Genomic DNA, 21,088 nt, shown 5'->3' on the forward strand with positions numbered 1-21,088 from the left:
GTCTGCTGTTAAATACTCTATTGGATAACTTATTGCTGATATATAGGGCACTAGGGATAGTGAAAGTACATAACGAAAGCCAGTTTATCAACATATGTGCTCCTACAAACCGCATGCTATTACATTAGGCCTTATGTTTTTAATATAAAACCTATATATTATTGTGAGATATCACATTTGAGCCACAGTACTCCTTCAGAAAGTGAAAGTATTTTTTCCCCCCCAAAAAAAAAAAAAAATAAGGTTAAAAAAAAAAAAAAAAAAGAATTAAACCATCTTTATTTTGTGTTTAAATCTTAATATATGTACAGTAAAAAAAAAAAAACCTCAACATTTATATAGGTGTCCAAAAAGCATGTTCAATGTATCAGAGCAGTCTTCTTCAGGGGTATACATCTACAGGCAGTTGGAAGTCTTTGAAGGTATAAAAAGCTATTTCTCCACAATCAACTGCAGCAAATACAAGTGGGACATCACCACTCTGATAGGTCAGGTTCTTCAGAGTACACAGCAAAGGGATCTGCTCATCAAAGCTGCAGGAGAGAACAGGTGTTATCAGTACTTGTTATACTGTATCGTACAAGGGACAGATGTTAGATTTGTGTTGTTATCTTTGTTAGCCAAACAATATGAAAACAATATATAGGTTAAGTGTAGTTTTAAGTGATATGCTATAGCTAAAGTATCCCATGTGGTAAATTTAGGTCATTATGGGTTAAATGTATTAAGCCTTAACAAGTGATAAAGTGGAGGGTGATTCTATAGCACTATGACAGTGGGGATCCCCGCTGTCATTAATGCAAGGGGAGCCGGCTCACCCCCACTGTCAGTGCGGGATGAGGCTACAGCAGAGAGTCACCACTGGAGCATGGAATGGTAATGTATGCTGGTGTTAAATTAGTGTATGTATTAAAGTTATACCGTTCTCGGTGTGTGTTTTTATTTGAACATTCTTTTTACAGGTGAATTACAAGTCCAAGGGGGCCCATTAATGCCCCACACGCTGGGACTTGTCGTTTGCCAATCCCCGCCTGTGGGGGACACCTGCTGGGACTTGTAGTTCAACTATAAATAGCAATTTTTTTTACATTTAATTTTACACATATCAGCCTGGCTGGTTTCAGAAATACAGGGGACCCCTACGATTTTTGACACCTGTATTTTTGGAACCTGGTTCGGCTCAATGAACCTGGGCTGGTTATGCTCGGGAGGGAGGGCCCCATGCCATATTTTTTTTTTTTACTAAATACTGCACACATTCAAGTCTAAAAAAAAAAAAAAAAATAATAATATTATTATTATTTATAATAATAATAATTGCACATTTTCTTTACTAAAAATCCCATGCGAATTCCGACTGTCTAAAAAAAAAAAAAAAAAAAAAGGTACTTGTGTAATATCTGGACGCCCGATTATTTGATTGTATGCCTTAACTTAAAGGCGATGCTGCGGTAAAATCGCAAAATCGCATTGCGACCAAATCGCTAAATGGTCCTGTTCATTTCCCCACTATCCAAGTGGGCATAGAGTTGATTTTATATAGCGTGGTGAGCCCACTTGGATAGTGTAAAATTGCGTTGATCGCATCGCATGCGATTTGGTTGCATGCAATGCGATTTTTTCCGACCCGATCTCAAAATCGGGCGTCCAGTTATTACACAAGTACCAAAAAAAGAGCCCCATTAAATGTGCGATTTTTGTTACCATGCAATTTAGTGCAATTTTAAAACCGGACAAAAAAATAAATAAAAAAAATCGCACCCTATTACATCTGACCCAATAGCTTGTATAACCAATCAAAGCAGGCCTAACACGAGCTTGGAGATGTGCTTAACTCAAACTGCTCAGCAGTTTATCAAGGTCAAATATTACCATTAGTTCAATTTAAGCCTCCCCTACCAGTTGAGAACAGAATATGAAAAGAACAGTCCCAAAGAGGGAAGCAATTGAAGGTCTATTGTTGCTAGGTAGACAGTCAATAGGTCGACATCAAAAAGGTACACTGAGTTTTTCACAATTTTCAATGATATTTTGGAACTGTTTTCATACATTACCATCCACAACCTATGCAAGGGTACGCGGTACACTAATTGGGGATCCATGTTGAAAGCAGTCATCATAAATACAAAACTGAAACATTTTTCATGTTGTCCTACTGTTGACCATTTTCAGGTGTCAAATTTTTATTGTTGACCTGTTGACTGTCTAGCTAGACACAGTAGACTCAGATGCAGATTTCATTTCACAACCTACCTGCGCACACACAAACGTGCATATGGTTTGCCTGGTTTGGATTTCTTGAACTCTGAGGTACCATCAGCCTGATACAAATTAAAGTGAATTTGTGGTAAATTCTGCATGTCCTTGGGTCTGTTAATTGAAGAATACAAATGTGGTCAGCTCCGATGAAGTGCCTACCTTTACTAGAGGGTATTGAAAGGCTGACTACCTTAGTTAACATGTGTATCTTAAAAAGCACTGTAACATTCAGAAAAGAAAAGAACATTAAAAAAAAAATGATGGGCCTGATTCAGTAGCAGTTGCAGTTTTGCTTTAACTGCGATCTCTTACATGCTGAAGGCCGCCTAGCGGGTCTACGCCCTACCATTGAAATGTGGAGGCAGCCCCCTCCCTGTGCATCCTGGCTGCAAAGATAGACAGAGGGACACCATTTTTTGGCTTGCAGCCAACACTGAAAATGCTAATGCAGTTTGTGTTTCTCGCTGCGGGGACCGCGCATGTGCAGAGGTGTGAAAATTACTTGTAGCGATTTCACAGAAACAAAATGTATTTTACAGCCTGTTGTAAAGTTTTCCAATTTCATCATTCTTGGATTTTTCTGTATCACCACACTTACCTCTTATTAGCGTCCAGCAGCATGGACTGACTCATCTCTCTGATCTGCTCTAATACATAAGCTGGATACAGAAATGTGTGGGTTAGGCATGTATAAAAAAAATAAAATAAAAACCTCAGATAATGAAACAATGACAAGTAGAAAACAAAACTCATCGACTACACTAAAGTGTGATGAGGAGTGCCCAGGCGCTACAAATTTTAATGTACAAAGTATTTCAATTTAGTTTAAAAATGAAGTAACCATAAAATGCTGCAAAAAAGTAATAATAGTCACCTGTAGATCTCACATGTCCAGGCACTAGTAGCGGATTGACAGCACTTGCCCAAAGATGTTCCGGTCTCTCCTTGTGACTCTCACATCCCCTTTCCATCAAGATTTCCTTATATTGCTTCCAGTTGGTGCATTCCTTTATTTTAGGGTCTGCATTGATACTTGTTTTGTACTTGCGTTCCCAGTCCAGTTGTTCTTGCTCTTTGCGGGACAGCCTCTCCCGGCGCATGTTTAGTTTTTTTAACCAGCGAGATATATCCACCTGGCGACCGGTCACGTTTTCTGGCAGTAAGACAGGCTCTGGGGCAGGAAGATGGGTGCAGGGTTGATCAGATGCACAGTTTGGAAATGTGATTTTTGTGAAGTCCCATCGAGAGCTCCTCGTGCACATTTTACCACTGCTTGCTGTAGCTTTGGAAGTTCTGCTCTGTAATTTCTCAAAATCTTTTGTGCGTATTTCAGCACCTGCTCCTCTGCTTCCCAATGGACTGTTGTCATTTTCTGGTTGGTCTTCAGATTTACAGCTTTTTAGCACACCTGCCATGATGTTTGTGCAAGGAAGTGAAATCTTACTTCCTGAGCAAAGTCTACTAGTACTACAAATAGTCAAGTCAATATCTTCTTTGCCATTGTTGACAAATGGCTCTGGCTTCAATTTACCTTTTGATCTGCAAAAAAATAATAAATATATATTTATTTTAATAATAGTTTATATATAGGTTTTTGTATTCACAGAAAAAAAAAAAAACCATCTTCCACGAAGTCCACCTGGGGTGGACATTACATCTCATGAAGAAAAATAACTCTCCCTCTAACCCCCTCCTACCTCTGCTTGTCCAATTAACCCATTTAGTAAAGCTACATAGACAACAAAAGTCAATAGCGCTCATGAACAAGAACACCACCTTAGGGATGGCAGTATTTCCCAAATGGACGCAGAAGAAAGGATTTTACAGAGTACAAAATGCAATTTCCACTAGTATCCATCTAGGGAACACTGCACTTTAGTCATTTTATCTGAGACTTCCCAAAGCAAGCTAACAAGGAAATGGGAAGGGTAGAGGCCAGCACTGACGCACAAAGAACTCTCCGGTCAAAACTAGCATCCCTCATACAAAGAGGTTGCTGCTAGGCACAACTGCTATATGGAAGCCTCAAGTCACACAGCTCATGGGCCCCAACCGCATGAGGCCTCTTGACAAAAGAAAAGTATGCCTCAATCTTGTGGCACTAAACTAAATTAGGAGGTGGGAGAGTTCCTTTTCTCTATTAGCTTAGTGCCACCTCCTACACATTAGACCGCTAACCCAGATTTACAGGCTAAATCAGAAATCCATCTTAACTCATTGGTCAACTACAAATCAAAATCAGGTTAAAAGACCAGGACTATTTGCTAGGAGGTAAAAATATAGTATGAAAACAGTTATCATGAAAAGCTTTCAATTTGCCTTCGGCTAGTTTATTTTAGAATTACTGTAAAATGTAAACATAAAAGAGGCTAATTGTTACTGTGGACTAGAACTCCTTTTGCGTTTCCGGTGAGGTACACATCTGCCCTCCAAATTCAGCTGCCTCTCGTATGGCGACTGTATGAAGCTACAATAGTGAAAGAAAAAAAAAGTGACAGAGGCATAAAATAATTACAAAGTGTAAAGGAGAACAGAATAATACAAAAATCTATAAAAATGACTGTAAGTTAATAATTTACATTTATTGACAATGACTGAGTGGAAAAGCTGTCCAATGCCGGTAATCTGCATGACAGCAGTCCCTTCTCATCCCTCCTCTACTTACATAGAGTAAAATGCGGCTAGCATTTAAAGGGCACAATTTTAGATTCTTGGAAAAAATAACCTTGGCCTATATGGGAATTCAAGTCCAAGTTTCCATTGCGGACTTTTTTAATCTTCCAAATGAAGGTCCTTACTAAAGCATGGTTAGCACGTGATAGCTTTCAAAATGACGTTATGGCCTAAATTAACCCTTTGAGTGCCAATAGGTAGAATGTAGTAAACTCGAGGAAAAGAGAAAGTACAGATTATTACCTGTTAATAGGCTTTCCTCTACTCCACCATGGCAGCATACATCTGGGTTACGCCCTCTTGGGTAGATATCTGGAAAGGAACACAAAAAACAGACACTGCCCCTATATAAGGACCTCCTCCCTTGGGCTCTGTGTCTTATTAAACAGCTCCTTATACAACATAAATATTTAAACGGGACAGGAAAACGGCTGCCATGGTGGAGTAGAGGAAAGCCTATTAACAGGTAATAATCTGTACTTTCCTCTACCTCCCCATGGCAGCATACATCTGGGTATACCCAAGCAGTTTTACTTCACTGGGTGGGACAATACATAATTGATAAGAAACGAAAAGGATACGGTTACTTCACCACCTCCGTCTGTAGACTGTATGTATTACTATCATACGACTGCGCTCAATATTTTGCGCCCCATGCTAGCATCTTGGGATGCTGTGACGTCCACCCTGTAGTGCTTAGTAAACGTGTGCGCAGATGACCAGCACGCTGCTCTGCATACTTCTTCTATTGATGTAGACTCCCTTTCGGCCCAGGACGCTGCCAAGGACCTGGTCGAATGGGCTTTAAGCCCCACCGGGATTTCCACTTTCCTAATTTTGTATGCTTCTCTGATGCATGTTTTTATCCATCTTGAAATGGTAGTTTTGGTAGCTCCCATTCCTTTATTCCTGCCCTCCATCAGTACGAACAGTCTTTTTGATTTCCTAAAAGCCTGTACCCTTCTTATGTATGTTTTTAAGGCCCTCGTTACGTCTAGACTGTGTAGCCTTTCTTCTTTAGCATTCTTAGGATCCGCACAAAATGAAGGAAGGATTATTTCTTGGTTGAGATGGAAGCTAGAAACTACTTTAGGTAAAAAAGGTAGGATTCGTCCTCAGCACTGCCCTGTCTTCGAAGAAATTTAGAAAAGGTTCTTGTACCCACAGGGCCTGGAGCTCAGACACCCTCCTTGCTGACGTGATAGCTACAAGAAAGACCACTTTCATAGTTAGATATTTGAGCGATATCTCTTCTAAGGGCTCGAACGGGCCCTCTGTCAGTACGTTAAGCACCAGATTAAGGTCCCCCGGGGCCATGGGGTTGTGGAAGGTTGGCCTGATCTTCTTGATCGCCTGAACGAACCTCTGGATGTATTTATTGTCCGCAATTTTGGTATCCAACATCGCCCCAATGGCCGAAATCTGTACTTTTAAAGAGTTTGCCGCCAGCTTTTTCTCTAATCCTGCTTGCAGGAAGTCTAGAATGGTAGGTATTAATCTAGGGTTTTTGTTATTTTCTTTACAGAAGAATACATACTTGCCCCATATTCTATAATAGGTTGCGGATGTCGACACCTTCCTTGCTCTCAGTAGTGTGTCGACTACCTTCTGGGAAAACCCTTTCCCTCTCAGTGTCCTGGTCTCAGTAACCAGGCCGCCAGGCTCCAGCTTGCTGGCTGCCGTTGATGAAACCGGCCCTGCCCGATGAGATCCTCGTGGTCGGGTAGGAACCATGGTCCCCTTATCGCCATCCTTACTAGCTTGGCAAACCAAGGTCTTCTTGGCCAGTAGGGCAGGATTGCTATTACCGTGGCCGTCTCTGTCTGTACTTTGTTCAGGAACCTGTGGATGATTGTAAACGGGGGAAACGCATACACTAGCTCCGCTCTCCACCTCGCCGTGAGTGCGTCCGTCTGCCATGCTGTCGGCTCCCAGTGTCTGGAGATGAACCTTGGGACCTTTGCATTGCTTGCCTTCGCCATCAGGTCCACTTCTGGTACCCCCCATTCTTGCGTCAGCTGTGTAAACACCGCCGCTGACAACTCCCACTCTCCTGGGACTAGCCTGTACCTGCTCAGAGCGTCTGCCCTGACATTTTCTATCCCTGCCACGAACACTGCGTAAATGTTTCTGACATGACGTTCTGCCCATTTCAGGATAAGCGTGACTTCCGCCATCAGTTTCCGGCTCCTTGTACCCCCCTGTTTGTTCAGGTACATGACCACTGACTGGTTGTCCGATCTTATTATCAGATCTTTGCCTCTTACTAGCTCCTGAAATTCTTGACATGCCAAGAACACCGCCCGCATCTCTCTTACGTTTGAATGTTGCCGGCCCATAGCCTGGTCCCATTCTCCTTGTGTCGACTGCTCTTCGCACACCGCGCCCCATCCTGTCTCGCTGGCGTCTGTTGTCACCACTACTTGTGGACCGGTCGCGAATGACTTCCCCTTGGTCAGCCTGTGTGCTTTTGACCACCAGAGCAGATCTTCTATTGCTCCTTTTGACTGATATATCCTCTGTCTTCGGTCCTTCGCATCCCCGTTCCACTGTCTCAAGAAGCAGTTCTGCAGCGTCCTGATGTGGAATCTGGCCCAACTGGTCGTATCTAATGCGGCCGACAGGATGCCGAGTACCCTCATGCAGTCTTCTGAGTACACCACCTTTTTCCTTAACATTCCTTTTACTTCCTGCAGAAGTTTCAGGCGTCTGTCTTCTGTCAATTTTATAGTCATTTCTTTTGTATCCAGAATGACCCCCAGGTACTTTACCTTTTGTGTCGGCACTAGCTGACTTTTTTGGATGTTGATTAACCATCCGTGTTGTCTCAAGTAGTCCAGCACTATCCTTGTATGTGCTTCCGCCATTTCTTTGGTATCTGCCGCAATCAAGAGGTCGTCCAAGTACGGCCAGATTGAGATGCCTAACACCCTTAGGTTGGCTACCAGAACCACCAGAATTTTTGTAAAAGTTCTCGCGGACGTAGACAGGCCGAACGGCAGCGATGTGAACTGGTATGTTATTTGCTTTAGGCGAAACCTGAGGAACTTTTGGTGTCCCAGAAATATCGGGACGTGTAAGTATGCATCCTTTAAATCGATCGTTGTTAGAAACATCCCTCTTTCTATGTCTGGTATGATGGATCTTATTGATTCCATTCTGAATCGTTTCACATGAACATAGGTATTTAGCCGTCTTAGGTCTAATATAGTTCTGAACCCTCCTGACGGTTTTTTTACGACAAAGAATCTTGAAAACCATCCCAGGTCTTCGTCTTGTTTGGGAATTCTTATGACCACTCCTTGCTCTATCATGGTCTGTAGGCTGCTGAACAAGGCCGCCCTTTCTTCCAAATTGCTGGGAATAGGTGAAACTTCCATCCAGCTTCCTGGTACTGTGACAAATTCTATTTTGTAGCCTGACGAGACTACTTCCAGTACCCATTTGTCCTGTACTGACTGATGCCAAGCTTCTTGATATTGCATCAGTCTGCCGCCTACTTTCTCTCTGGCGTCATTGCTGGTTTTGCCTGAAGGCAAACCTGCCATCTCTGCCCCTTTGGCCACGAAAATTATACCTGTTACCAAGCCAAGGCCTGCGAAAACCTCTGCCTGGCCTATATGTTTTTGCTTCTCTGAAGTCCGTGGACTGGTACCGGGTTGCTTTATTGAATGACCCCCTTCTCGCGGCCTTATCTTGCGGTAGCCATACCGACTTACCACCTGATACTTTAGTAATAATCTCGTCTAATTGTTGCCCAAACAAGTAATTCCCTTGGAAGGGCAAAGAAATCAGCTTGTTTTTGGACTGACTGTCCGCCGCCCAAGGCTTCAGCCACAAGGCTCTTCTTATAACCGCAGTTGTAGCATTAGACCTGGCCGCCAAACGTACCATATCAAGAGAAGCATCACACAAAAATTCTACAGCCACCTGTATGTTTTGTACCACTTTCAATAGTTCTGACCTCTTAATGCCATCCAGCATGTCGGACTCCAGGTCCTGGCACCATGATCTTAGGACTCTGGTAGTCACCGCTGCAGCTGATGAAGCCTTCATAGAAGCCCCTATTGTGGTATGTTGCTTCCTCAGACTCATCTCAATTTTTCTTTCCATTGAGTCTTTAAATATGTTCGCGTCCTCTAATGGGAGCGTAGTTTTTCTTGAGATGCGTGCTATCGCTGCATCCACCTTGGGTGCCTCATCCCACTTCTTAACCTGCTCATGGTCAAAGGGGTACATCTTAGATACTCTTAGGGGTACTGCCACCTTTTTATCGGGGTGCCCCCATTCCTCTTCCACTACCTCTTGTAGTGTCTTAGATAATGGAAAAGATTTATTTTTCCTCTTTTTGTCCTTAAACAAGAGGTCCTGAAGCTTACCCTCCTCCTGAGGGTCCTCTATATTGAGTGACTTATGTACTAAGCAAAGTAGGTTCTCCAGTAAGTCCGGGTTGAAGTCCACCCCATCTTTTTCCTGGAATACTTCGCCTTCCTCCATCTCTTCCTCTGGCTTCCCAGAGGGGCCTGGCTCTGACCCTTCGGAGTCAGAACGTACTGCCCTAGGCCTCTTCCCTGAGGACTTGACAAACTCCTCTTTAGACATAAAGGTGTCTGCCAGCTCAGTTTTAAGCAACTTTACTAAGTCAGTTATCTGTATAGATCCCATTTGCACTGAGCTCCTGCATTTGCTGCATTCAGGACCTGAACATTTGTCAGGTAATGCTTTATCACAGGATGAGCACTTTCTCTTGTGCTTAGCCTTAACTTCTCCTTTTTCTTTGCCAGTTTCAGACCTAGCAGAAAAAAACCCTATTTTAGGTATATGAAAAAATAAAGTTTCCCCTTAGCAAAAAACAGTGCTATTTTAATGCGGCTTACCCTGGCTTAACCGGCTGCTTTTTCTCATCCTCCATTATTACTTTAATCACAGGCTCACTGTAACAACATGAGACCTCCGTTATAGGTAAAAAAGAAACAACCAAGTCCCAGCAGCGCCGCTGCTTGTTGGGACCTTACCCCAGTCTGCTGGTATCAGGCACAAGCTTTCCGCTGTCTGCCCCTTCGTATGGACTCAGTCCTGTACACGATCCCCGGCATCCAGCACGCTGAGACGCCTTCCGATGACCTCAGACGCTTTCTGGCGTCTCCTATGTACTTACGCGTGACGCCCCGCGTCATCACGCGCCGCGTCATGGAAGTGCGCCTCTCCCTCTGCATACTTTTCTCCATGCCTGCTGCTGATGCCGGCGTCGTTACCCGCAACCGCTCCTGGCGGCGGGGTACCCCAGCAGATGGACGTCCCAACTGCCCTCGACAGCGGGGGTCCCAAACGCCATTACCCCTTACTGCACTCGGCAGGGGAGCCAGCTCACAGCCACTTCACAGGGTAAGCCACGCACATCTACCCGGAAAGGAAAAAAAGACACAGAGCCCAAGGGAGGAGGTCCTTATATAGGGGCAGTGTCTGTTTTTTGTGTTCCTTTCCAGATATCTACCCAAGAGGGCGTAACCCAGATGTATGCTGCCATGGGGAGGTAGAGGAAAAGGAATATAGTGCAACACCATTTATTTTGACAAAACAATATAAAATATACAAGAGATAAAAAAATCCCAAGGAGAGATAAAGGACAAAGGAGTGTCCGAAACACGTTGCAGTGGCCATTTGAAAACCAAGGAGTTGAGGGAGGAGTGGAATCTCGATTAGCCTATGGTGCGGAATGCTGCCCGGGTTCTACATCTAGCCCCACCATATCCCTATTTGAGAGCCTGCCGGGTTCTCCATCTTTTCTGGTAGAGTCCATCCTTTATCTCTCCTTGGGATTTTTTATCTCTTGTATATTTTATATTGTTTTGTCGAAATAAATGGTGTTGCACTATGTTCCTTTTCTCTTTTCCGAGTTTACTACATTCCACCTGTTGAAGTGAGTGAGTCCATGAGACACGAGTAAGAGCCTGTATCAGGAGTGCACCCCCACTTATGCTATCTATATTGGAGAAGAGGAACTCGGTCTCCTGACCAGGGATGTATTGTATTAATCATCCTTATTAGCGCTGGTGTGAGGATCTGTCCCTAAAGTGTCAGTTGGCACAACCTTTGTTGTATTTATGGAAAAGGAGTCCTCTGAGAATAGTATCAATAGAAAATGTGGTGGTTTGGTTTAGATAGAATCTCCAAGCATGCTGGTTGGATACCAATGTACCAAAGTAAACTACTTAAAGCATGATAAGATCAAAATGCAAACCAAGAAGTATTCTCATCAATACAAAACTTCTCACCTTGGATTAAAGCGTGTTACAATGTAGCCCAATCTCTTCAAATGGCTATAAACCTGCAGCCAAGCCAAACACAAAAACATAGAGAAGTGAAATAATAATGGTTAACAAAAATTCTCATTTTATGTCACTGTTTGCTCTAGAACGTGCAATGTATAAATAACATACTATCAGGAAGCTATAGCAAGTGGTTACTACCTGATAGTGCAGTAAAGTGATTGTACCATGGGATAGCAACTTCTCATAGGCCTCTTGGACAGACAGTGGCAGATCCCTGTGGAACAGCTGAATTGTTCCCTATGAAGATAAGAGATGCTTGATTACACTGTGGCCAAGCAGTTCTATTTAACAACAAAAAGGAAGATAATCCAAGAGGAGTAAATAGAATAAGGAGAGTTGGATATTGTGATAGTATCCAAATGATTTTGACATTTTAGGAGAAAAAAAAAATGATAATCCTTCTCTGCACCATACACAGCATTTACAATTACTACTTACACACTCCAGTAAGTAGACTGCTTCTTCAGGCAGCAGACATTGCTTCCCTCCTTCTGTGAACCCCATGGTCTGCCAAAATTTACCCTACACACAGAAGAGAAAGACCCTACTAATTACTCATGTGAAAGAAATATAGTCCGGTACAAAGCAAGCAGCACACTTCTAAAATACAAAAAGATGATTCAATCAATATTTTGTGTCCTCAAAAGGTAATTGTGTAGCAATGAAACAAACTACATCTTATCTGGGGGGGGGGGGGGGGGGGGGGGGGGGGGCGGGACACCTCCATGACAAGTGACCTGTCCTTGTGGCTGCATTTTTCGTTCAGTAAAAATGGTCTCTAATTGGACAGCCTGAAGAAAAAAAAAACATTGTGTAAGGTCCTGTTTTTACAGCAAGAAATGTCTATATATCTCAAACAATGTGCTAGTTACACAATGAATTCCAGTCTTTAGGGATCTGACCAGACAATGTTGGTGTCAGAGATAATATTGGTCTGGCAAGTAATAAAATCAGACATAATGGTTATTATCTGAGAATTCACTTGTTGGTTACATATGCCGTTCTAGCAAAGTCTGATATATTGTCATGTTATTTATAATTTATATGTGAGGTTAACTGATTACATTTACAAATATATTGCTTTAAATAATTATATAGTTTCATTGTACAATGGTGTATACTCCCCCCCCCCCCATGGAGCGCAGCGGCAGCTGCATAATAACCCACATGTGAGCGCCGGGGCGCCCCCCCCCTGCCCACCTATTTTATAACTTTGAATCGTATAAAAAAGGGCCCTCCGGGAAAGGGAAGCCATTCCTAGTGCACAGATGTCTATTCAAAAAAAATAATCCGTGACCGGAAGTGAGGCATAAACACCATTCATCATCAAGGAATTATTCCTTGTATACAACTTATGCCCAAAGACATCATTACAGTAAGTGGGGTACTGTTCTCCTCAATACCACTCATTACTATAGAGGAATGATTGAACGAAGACTGACTACTTCTGGTGGAAGTGGCAAAAACCCGGAAGAGGGGCATAGGATCCTCACTGCGATGTGAGGCTTGACGCCAGCATCACACCAGTGGGGGCCCTCTTCCGACGGAAGTGGTATCATGCAGGAGGGGACCGCTGGCTTGTTATTGCCGCACATGGTCAGAAACGATATGCCACAGACCAGAAGTAGGGTCCGGCAGCATCGTTCCCATGGCAAGTTGGGCAGTCTGATTTGTTTTCTTCTTTATAAGGTCCTTTCAGCTGTAAATCAATATAGGAAACATTTGTGATATAAATACAGCTGTTGTCCTATCACAAAAGGTGTAAGAAAGTCATTATCTTTGAAAGACAACAGTGGTGGTTGAAAACACATATGGGGTGAAATGTAATAGGATAAGAGATTCAGAAAGTGAGAGATTTGGTAAGAAATCTCCAGGTTTTTTTAAAGCAGCAATCATTTACACTGCAAAATCAAACTGGTTTTGCTGTGTAAATGATTGCCGCTTTAAAAAACCTGGAGATTTCTTACCAAATCTCTCACTTTCTGAATCTCTCATCCTATTACATTTCACCCTTGGAGCCTTTTGGATGGTGGGACTGTGTATGGACATTGGACTGGGCATTGGACATTGGACTGCGCTCGCCACGCTTCGGGTTCATGTTGATCGTGGGGTGGCGTTAAAAATTGTGGGGGCCATTTCACACTTCAGGGGGACTATTAGGGCTCTGTGGCCCATTTAACATTGATTCCTATGTAAAAATCGCGACCAATCTGACTTTTAACACTAAAATCGCGACCAATCTGATTTTTAACATTGGTCCCTATGGGAAATCGCGGCCATCGAGGGCATCGCATCGCACCCGTTTTTTAGTGCATGCGATGGTCGCGATGGGCGCCGTGCTAGGTAAAGAGTACCTTTGTTTTAATGCATGACCAGCTTAAGTTTCCAATATACTTCAATCTTGACTTCTGAATAAAGGGCCCATTTATCAAAGTATATTTGTAGCTATATCCCCGAAAACACCAGTTTTCGTGGCGCAAACATTATGTGTAGAGGAACTGCAGCAGGTATTCTGCATTGCCGCCGGTAGCCACAATCCCATAGGTTTTTATAAGGGATGATTACACAAAAATTTGTGGTTGGTTTGATTTTTACACATATTTGGATTGCATGGGTTGTTGCTGACATTTGGTGAAAATTTTATTACATGGCCCCATTACAAATATATAAGAAAAATGTTCATATGTTCGATACTTTACCAGATGTAGTTAATGAATTACCAATATAATATTTTATTATTGATTTGAACACTATCCCATAGTTCAAAAGGTATAGCACACATTTTTACATAAAATCACCTCTACAAAAAAAAAACCCCTCTTAATATCCTACTTATCCCAGTGAACATACCGCGGGTAATGTCAATTCCACCAATTCTTCTGCTGGATTCCACACTCCTCTTCCCAGGCTTCCCCTGTCATGAGCAAGAGGATGTTTTAACAGATTCTAACTTTTAAGGATCTCAAGTCCCCCCATACACCTGTGGGCGCTATCCACTGATATGCCGGCAATTGGCAACCTGCAATGATCAGATATCTGTTGGGGGATTGGGCAAATTAAACATGTTAGCAATTCTCTGTGGGCTGAGTAAACTAGCCAATGGAAGTTGTCTGACGGACAGCCTTATCAGCGGCTGAATTTTTGAAGGAGCAAACCATTATTCCAAGGACTTCCAAAGAGAAACCAACACTTGTCTGCAAGCCAAAAGGAGATTTCCAGGGGTGTGGTATAGCACCCGACAGCCGGGATTCCAATGGTCAGTATACCGACATCGGAATCCTGACTACTAGTACTCCCACAGGGGGTGAGCGCATTGATGCCCCTTGCGGGCTTGCCACAGGCTCGATTCTCCCTCTATGGGGGTCAATTTTAAATTAAATTCATCTTATGTTGCTAAAGGAATATTTAGAAGCTGTGATTGCTATCAAAGCATGTCTTACTAATCGTTCACTAACTGGATGGCCAAACTGTTGCCCATGTCACATTAATGAGGTGAATTACGCTGATATGAGTAACTCTTAATTCAATAGGACAATGGCAATCCTGATTAATGGCCAGATGGACTTGGGTGAGTTGGTGAAATTAATTATCAGGTTGTCCGAGTATTGGAACCCATGGAAAGAGTGGACCACATGAAAGGATAATCTCCTTCTTCTTAGTGTATTACGGGTGGGGAATTTCAGATTGATGTGATACTGGTTTTGAAAGTCACCTATGGATAGGAAAAATGGATTCAGGGACAGGAGGAGAAGATTTGGTACACCAATAGCTGACAATCCATGGGGACATAGAGAGAGAGAGAAAGCTCAATAATCACAAGAGGGATCCAGTCTCAGCTGTGAGTAAGAATTCATGATGCCTGAAGATCTGCTGCTTCATAAGTTGAGCTAAACTATCTTTTTGTAGAGGACATACAGGGAGCTGTTGTCCCAGTTTCTAATATAATGGACCACATGCAAGTTTGTTTGCTGTATTGCGCTACAGGAGATCCCAGGAAAGCTTACAGGTTTATTCAGCTGATGAGCAATTGCAAGCATCCATAATCAATCACAAATATAACCCTTTTATCCCATTACTTACAGACGCTCCACACGATCTTCTCCCAGCAGTTCCCACTGCTCAGACCGGCAGATCTGCAACTTCTCATTTTGGACCTCTGACCCATCTGGCAGAAAGTCTTTCTGTCCATGAGAGCGTTGAGGGAGGCTTTTCTCCCGACTCCGCACAGATAGCAGCTCTGCTGGACTGAATGGAGATAAAAGTATTTGGGTCAATAATAAACTGTAGGCGTGAAACAAACGTTCAGTTCAAGATTTCAAAGCTTAGTAATTGCACTTTGATGTGTGTAGCCAAAATAATCATGGGGGCAAAGTGATCTCTAAACAAAGCATCGGTTTTACTGCCATAACAGCATTAGTTGGGGATTGTCCTTCTGAGGGATATCTTTAAAAAAAATAAAAAAATAAACAGGTAGTGTGTATGCTCAAAATCGCTACCAATGCACGTTCCAATGTTTCATTTACAAACACACCCCCATCGTTTCAATATGCAGGTCAATTTGGGCTATGAAACCAACAACCTGCATATTTAGCTGGGTCCCATTGACGTCACTAAACGATATTCCATAACTGATATTGTTAAGGATATCGGCGGTGCCACGCGTTGTCAAGCGTGTACGTGGCTTTATAGGTTTTTCTTGCGATGGGACATCCAATGTACCAGTATATTGTGCAAAAGTACTGGTACAATGTGCGATATAACAGTACATCCCATATTTGGCCCAGGGCCAGCCGATCTGACCAGCAGCACATGAAATGGGCCATCTCTGATCTTGCATGAGAACCCCCTGATTGAACACACACAGGGGGTTATTCTGGTTGATTTTCAAGTTCACCAAACCCGCCTTGCGAATGGTTGGCTGGCACCACCCATTCGCAATGGGTGACTCGCTCGCAGGAGGTTTGATCACCGACCATCAAAAGATGTGGAAGGTGCATGCATATAAAAGTGACTTAAATTACTTACATATGCGTCATGACCTCATTAGCATGAAAACACCCAGCATTCTGATGGGAACGCCCATGAAAAGCTGGGAGTTCCCATATGCTAATGAGGCCACCAGCCGATCCCTGTCCTGGGTACGTACACCCGGCAAACAGTCTGTTCGCCGTGGGTGCATGCACCCTGCGTATACCCTTGCGCAGAAGAGCCCATGTGCATAGCACCACCATCGGTCCCCGTACGAATGCAGGGCGGTTGCGAAGCAAACAGAATAAGGCCCACAGTGGATGCGATGCATGAAAGTTCAAAATGTGGCCAAATCTCCAAAAAATGCACTTTTCAGAGGTTTGGCCACAGTCCGCATATGCGCCAAGACCAAAATGCGATACACTCCATCTTCAAATTGGCATTGCCGATAGAAGCCTTCGTATGTGCCTCTCTCGCGGATACAACTGGATCCCTCCCAGAATTATCCTCAGTACGTGCGTCACTTTTATCACAAGAGCCATCCGTTGCCATATTCTTCATGCATGCAGAGGCAACAAGCAACACAAGTTGAGCAATAGAGCTGGAATCGCAAATCGGAATGATACACTAGCCAATATATCGCTTAATAATGTGTACACAGGATTAGGGGAATATTTACAAAGCAGTAGATTGCTTCCTTGCGTGTCTGACCGCAATTTAACGTGGCACTGACTGATATGAAATGCTAAACCAGGTGTCGGTGTATTTTACATTATTAGTGCAGCTCCTAATGAGCTATAACTGGCGAGGGGGCCGGCAGCAAGGTACATGGGCACCGGACCACATGTCTCACTGGCTGCCAGCATACAGTCTCTGTACGAGGACAACAGCAGCAGCACAGCCCCGCTCCCAACACGGGGACTGGCAGCTCAGTGTGTACGCTCTGCGGGGTTAGTTTTCGAGCACTGAGGTGATCTGGGCCTTCCCGTAACCTGTAACATCCACTCCATATACGTACCTCAGCATCAGGAAGCGCCGCACGCTGTGTCCCGGACATCCGGAGCCGGCTAAATACACCCACATTCATTACGTGCGTCCCCAGACATCGGCGGGCGGAGGGCAGTTGAATTGCCAGGAAATATGGCGCAAATTACACGAAGACAGCCGGGACATGTTACTTTACCTCCTGTCTGTGCTGCTTGCTGAGCAAGCGCCGGCGCCGCTCACTCCCCGGTACCCGCACACAGCATCGCAGTACCCACCTTCAGCAGCCTCTTCGTCATGGGTATGGGTGAAAACCGGACCAGGACAAAACCGCCGGACCAGACATCAAACTCTGCATTTTGGAGCTTGGAGCCTCCGGTCCGGGGGGTGTCCTGTCCGAGGGGGGCTGCCTGTCACACCTGTCACCAGGGAGAGGAGCAGGGGGAGAATAAAGCCTCCCTGTATGGTCCGGGCATGTAGCAAAAACCGGACGGTCCGGACCACACAGGGAGGCTGTAAATAATCACCCCTTCCCCATGTCCCTGGTGATAGCTATCACAGGGACCCCCCCACAAGACACCCCCGGACAGGACACCCCCGGACCCTATAAGCTCCGGACTGCAGATTGTGATGTCCTGTCCGGCGGTCCGGAGTGTAGTCCGGTCCGGTTTTTACATAGTCCCCTTCTGGTACCCAATTCCTGGAGATACTGCTGCTTGGGGACAATAGAGTCTATGTACTATGCCTTGGGGAGCCATTTATTATGGATCACATGTTCAATGTGATTAGGGTTACTACATACCCTCCAACAGGACTTTTGAACTTCCCTCTTAAAGTATAATTGCCGTCACCTGTGTTGATACGCCTTTCTTAGAAATTAACTAGTTCAACACAGGTGACGGCAATCATACATTAAGAGGGTAGTCCGGGAGCAGAGCATTTTGTACCTAACGGAGAGGGTCATGTTGGAGGGTATGTTACTACCAGATGGGATTCTGGACCTGGGGTAGCCAACTAACTCCAGTCCACGAGAGCTACCAACAGTTAATGTTTCCAGATATCCTCACAGAATCACAAGTGAAGTAATTGGCTCCAACTGTGGATCTTTTAAAATGTGTTAGTGAGAAATGAGTGCACCTGTGGAAAATGTGAACTGTTGGTAGCGCTCGAGGACTGGAGGTTACCACTGCTCCGGACAATCCGACAATTGAGACTGGAGTCTGGACATATTACATCACACACCATAATGCCTATTACACATTATACCACACACCCATACCCTCCAACATGACCCATTCCATTAGGTACAAAATGCACTGTTTCTGGACTTCCCTCTTGTTACTTGCAGTCACCTGTGGTGAACTAGTTCCGTGATAACGGTGTTCCAGCAAAGGTTTACGGTGCCCATACAGGTCCCGATGCGGGCGTGCATTTTGAGCTTAAATAGCACGCATTGCATGCCTTGTGCATGCGATGCGGTGAAAAGCAAGTACAAAAAGTATGTGCAGCACATAGTTTTTGTACTGTGCGATGAGGGGCCACGGGAGCGCGCACCTCAAAGTACAGATCGCACCGCCCGCATCGGGACGTGTATGGGCACCTTAAGGCAATCCTAAATTAAGGAAGAAGTCTTAAAAGCAGAGCATTTTGTACCTAATGAAATGGGTCATGTTGGAGGGAATGCACACCGTTATGCCCATTGAACATTATGCCACACACTGTACTGCCCATTAAATATGCCACACACCGTAATGTCCATTGCACAATATGTCACACTATAATGGTCATTACAAATTATTCCATAGACCCTAATGCCCATTGAACATTATGCCACACACTGTAATGCCGATTTAATATTATGCTACACACCGTAATGCCAATTGCACAATATGTCACACACTAATGCCCATTACAAATTATTCCACACACCCTAATGCCTATTAAATATTAGGCCCCACAGTGAGTGTTCTAATTACTCACTGCTAGGGGTTTTATGTCAAAACATGCAGCTTTCTGCATCTTCCGGTGGCACTAGTGTTCCCATGCATTTCCGGGTAAAACTATACATGCAGTGGCGTAATTGTAAATTTTGCACCTCTCTTGGCATTTTAGTCCAGTTTACACACATAATGTTCCCTGAAGTGCTGCTTACATGCATAATGCCCCCTGTAGTGCAACTTCATATTGCCTCTAGTAGTTCCGCTGAATAATGCCCCCTGAAGTGCTGACTCACCTCTGTAGTCCCATGCTGGCCACCTCCCCCGGCGGCTGCTGCTGAGATTAGGAGAGCAGAGCAGCACCGCAGGCTTCCCTCATCCCTCCGTTGGCGTTTAGCCATTTCAAATATAGCACTGACTCATGAGCCAATCAGAGCTTGCGGCCTGGAAGCCAATCACAGTGGCTGTCGGTATGCAAGCTCTAATTGGCTCAGGAGCCGCACCACATTTGAAATGGCCAAGAGCCAACAGAGGGGGTGGGGAAAGCCTGTGGCGCTGTGCTTCGCTCTCCTACTATTAGCAGCGGCAGAGGGGTGGGGGAATCGGGGGATGCGGGGTGGTACAGCGTCCCGGCAACATATTTTTTAAAGGACATATAGGGGGAAATTTACTAAGATGGAAGTTCTATTTCACATGGGATGTTGCTATGGGCAACCAATCAGATATTATCTATTGACTTCTACAAGGTAAAAATAAATAAGTAGATTCTAATTGGTTGCCCATAGCAACATCCCATCTGAAATAGAACTCCCATGTTAGTAAATTTCCCCATAGAGTGGGGACAGTGTACAGTATAATTCTTAAGGTGAGTACACACGGGTGCAATTTCATGTAAAATCGCTGGGAATATGGTCGCTGAGCGACCATATTGCCAGTGATTTGGAGCGCAGTTAAATAAATAAATAAATCGCCAGCTGCGCGCTCCCGTGTGCACTGCCTAATGGTCGCAGGAGCATGCTCCTGCGACCAGCGGCTTTCCCCGGTGATCGCTGTGCCGGGAGGTCAGCGCCAGGGAGATCAGCGTTGATCTCCCCAGCCCCGTGCCGCTGCTTCCTCCCTCATCCCATGAAAGTGACAGCAGCAGCGTCCGCTGCTGCTGCGCTCCCCCTCCGCCCCGTAGCAGTGTCTCCTTTTCATCGCTGATGAAAAGGAGACACTGAGCAATATGATTGCTGGGGATATATTGCTAGCAATATATCCCCAGCAATCATATTACCCCGTGTGTACACAGCATTAGACCTTTGTATTCATCACTGTATATAGGGCCCAGTCTTCAGTTTCCCAAAATAGAATACAGTATATTGCATAGAGCTCAGTGTACAAAATAACAATATGTGTATCCAGTGATATCAGCAATTGCAGGTGCCGGTATCGGCAGTGACGAATGGGGGGAGTGGATACAGAAGACATCATTAATAACTACAGGAGCGGGCAGTATTAACAATGTATTCAGACCCGATTGCACGGCTGCAAATTCATAGGCCATGCGATAAGTGAACGACTACACATGGTATGGTTCGTAGAACACATGCACTAGGCGGTACTGTGATAAAATTTTGTTACTTTTTTTTCCGCTGGCCATACGCAAGTTGACTGACAGTGCAAAGAAGCCCCTTGCGTGCTCGCTGTGCTCGCCACAGGTTCTATTCTCTCTCTAGGGGGGGTTGTGGTCAGGCTTTTATCAGTCGGGATTCCAACGTCTGTCAGAATCCCGACTGATGAGGTCATACATTCTGTCGGGAGGTCATCTGGCACCCAGGTTTGAACAACAAAGCACTGGTCACTCCTCAGTGCTGGAGGACTGGCTTTATACCCCTGGCTGTATGATCATTGGCCATGACACTAAGCTGACTGACGAGTTTGAGGTCACTGGGT

The 21,088-nt window shown here is 44.4% G+C and overlaps 1 protein-coding gene across 5 annotated transcripts in view; it reads right to left on the bottom strand.

Moving 5' to 3' along the window:
- Nucleotides 1-262: 262 nt before the first annotated feature.
- The window catches only part of TSEN54 (tRNA splicing endonuclease subunit 54), a 35,622-nt gene continuing 14,796 nt past the window's right edge, over nt 263-21,088 (bottom strand). Inside the window, exons 1-11 of one of the 5 annotated variants that reach the window (XM_083147998.1) lie at nt 19,450-19,478; nt 15,345-15,509; nt 14,115-14,178; nt 11,703-11,786; nt 11,403-11,501; nt 11,208-11,260; nt 4,640-4,726; nt 3,134-3,798; nt 2,858-2,918; nt 2,254-2,370; nt 263-533 (exon numbers count right to left, since the gene is read on the bottom strand). In XM_083147998.1, coding sequence (XP_083004124.1) covers nt 383-533; nt 2,254-2,370; nt 2,858-2,918; nt 3,134-3,798; nt 4,640-4,726; nt 11,208-11,260; nt 11,403-11,501; nt 11,703-11,786; nt 14,115-14,178; nt 15,345-15,509; nt 19,450-19,463 — 1,560 coding nt within the window. In that variant the 5' untranslated portion in view covers nt 19,464-19,478 and the 3' untranslated portion in view covers nt 263-382. Of the gene's footprint in view, nt 534-2,253; nt 2,371-2,857; nt 2,919-3,133; nt 3,799-4,639; nt 4,727-11,207; nt 11,261-11,402; nt 11,502-11,702; nt 11,787-14,114; nt 14,179-15,344; nt 15,510-17,250; nt 17,409-17,494; nt 17,637-19,449; nt 19,479-21,088 lie in introns of those variants that run through there. The other 4 variants (XM_083148000.1, XM_083147997.1, XM_083147999.1 and 1 more) reach the window with 4 other exon arrangements.

The sequence above is a fragment of the Crinia signifera genome, chromosome 6 (assembly GCF_055691185.1).
Source record: "Crinia signifera chromosome 6, ASM5569118v1, whole genome shotgun sequence".
Classification (NCBI taxonomy): domain Eukaryota; kingdom Metazoa; phylum Chordata; class Amphibia; order Anura; family Myobatrachidae; genus Crinia; species Crinia signifera.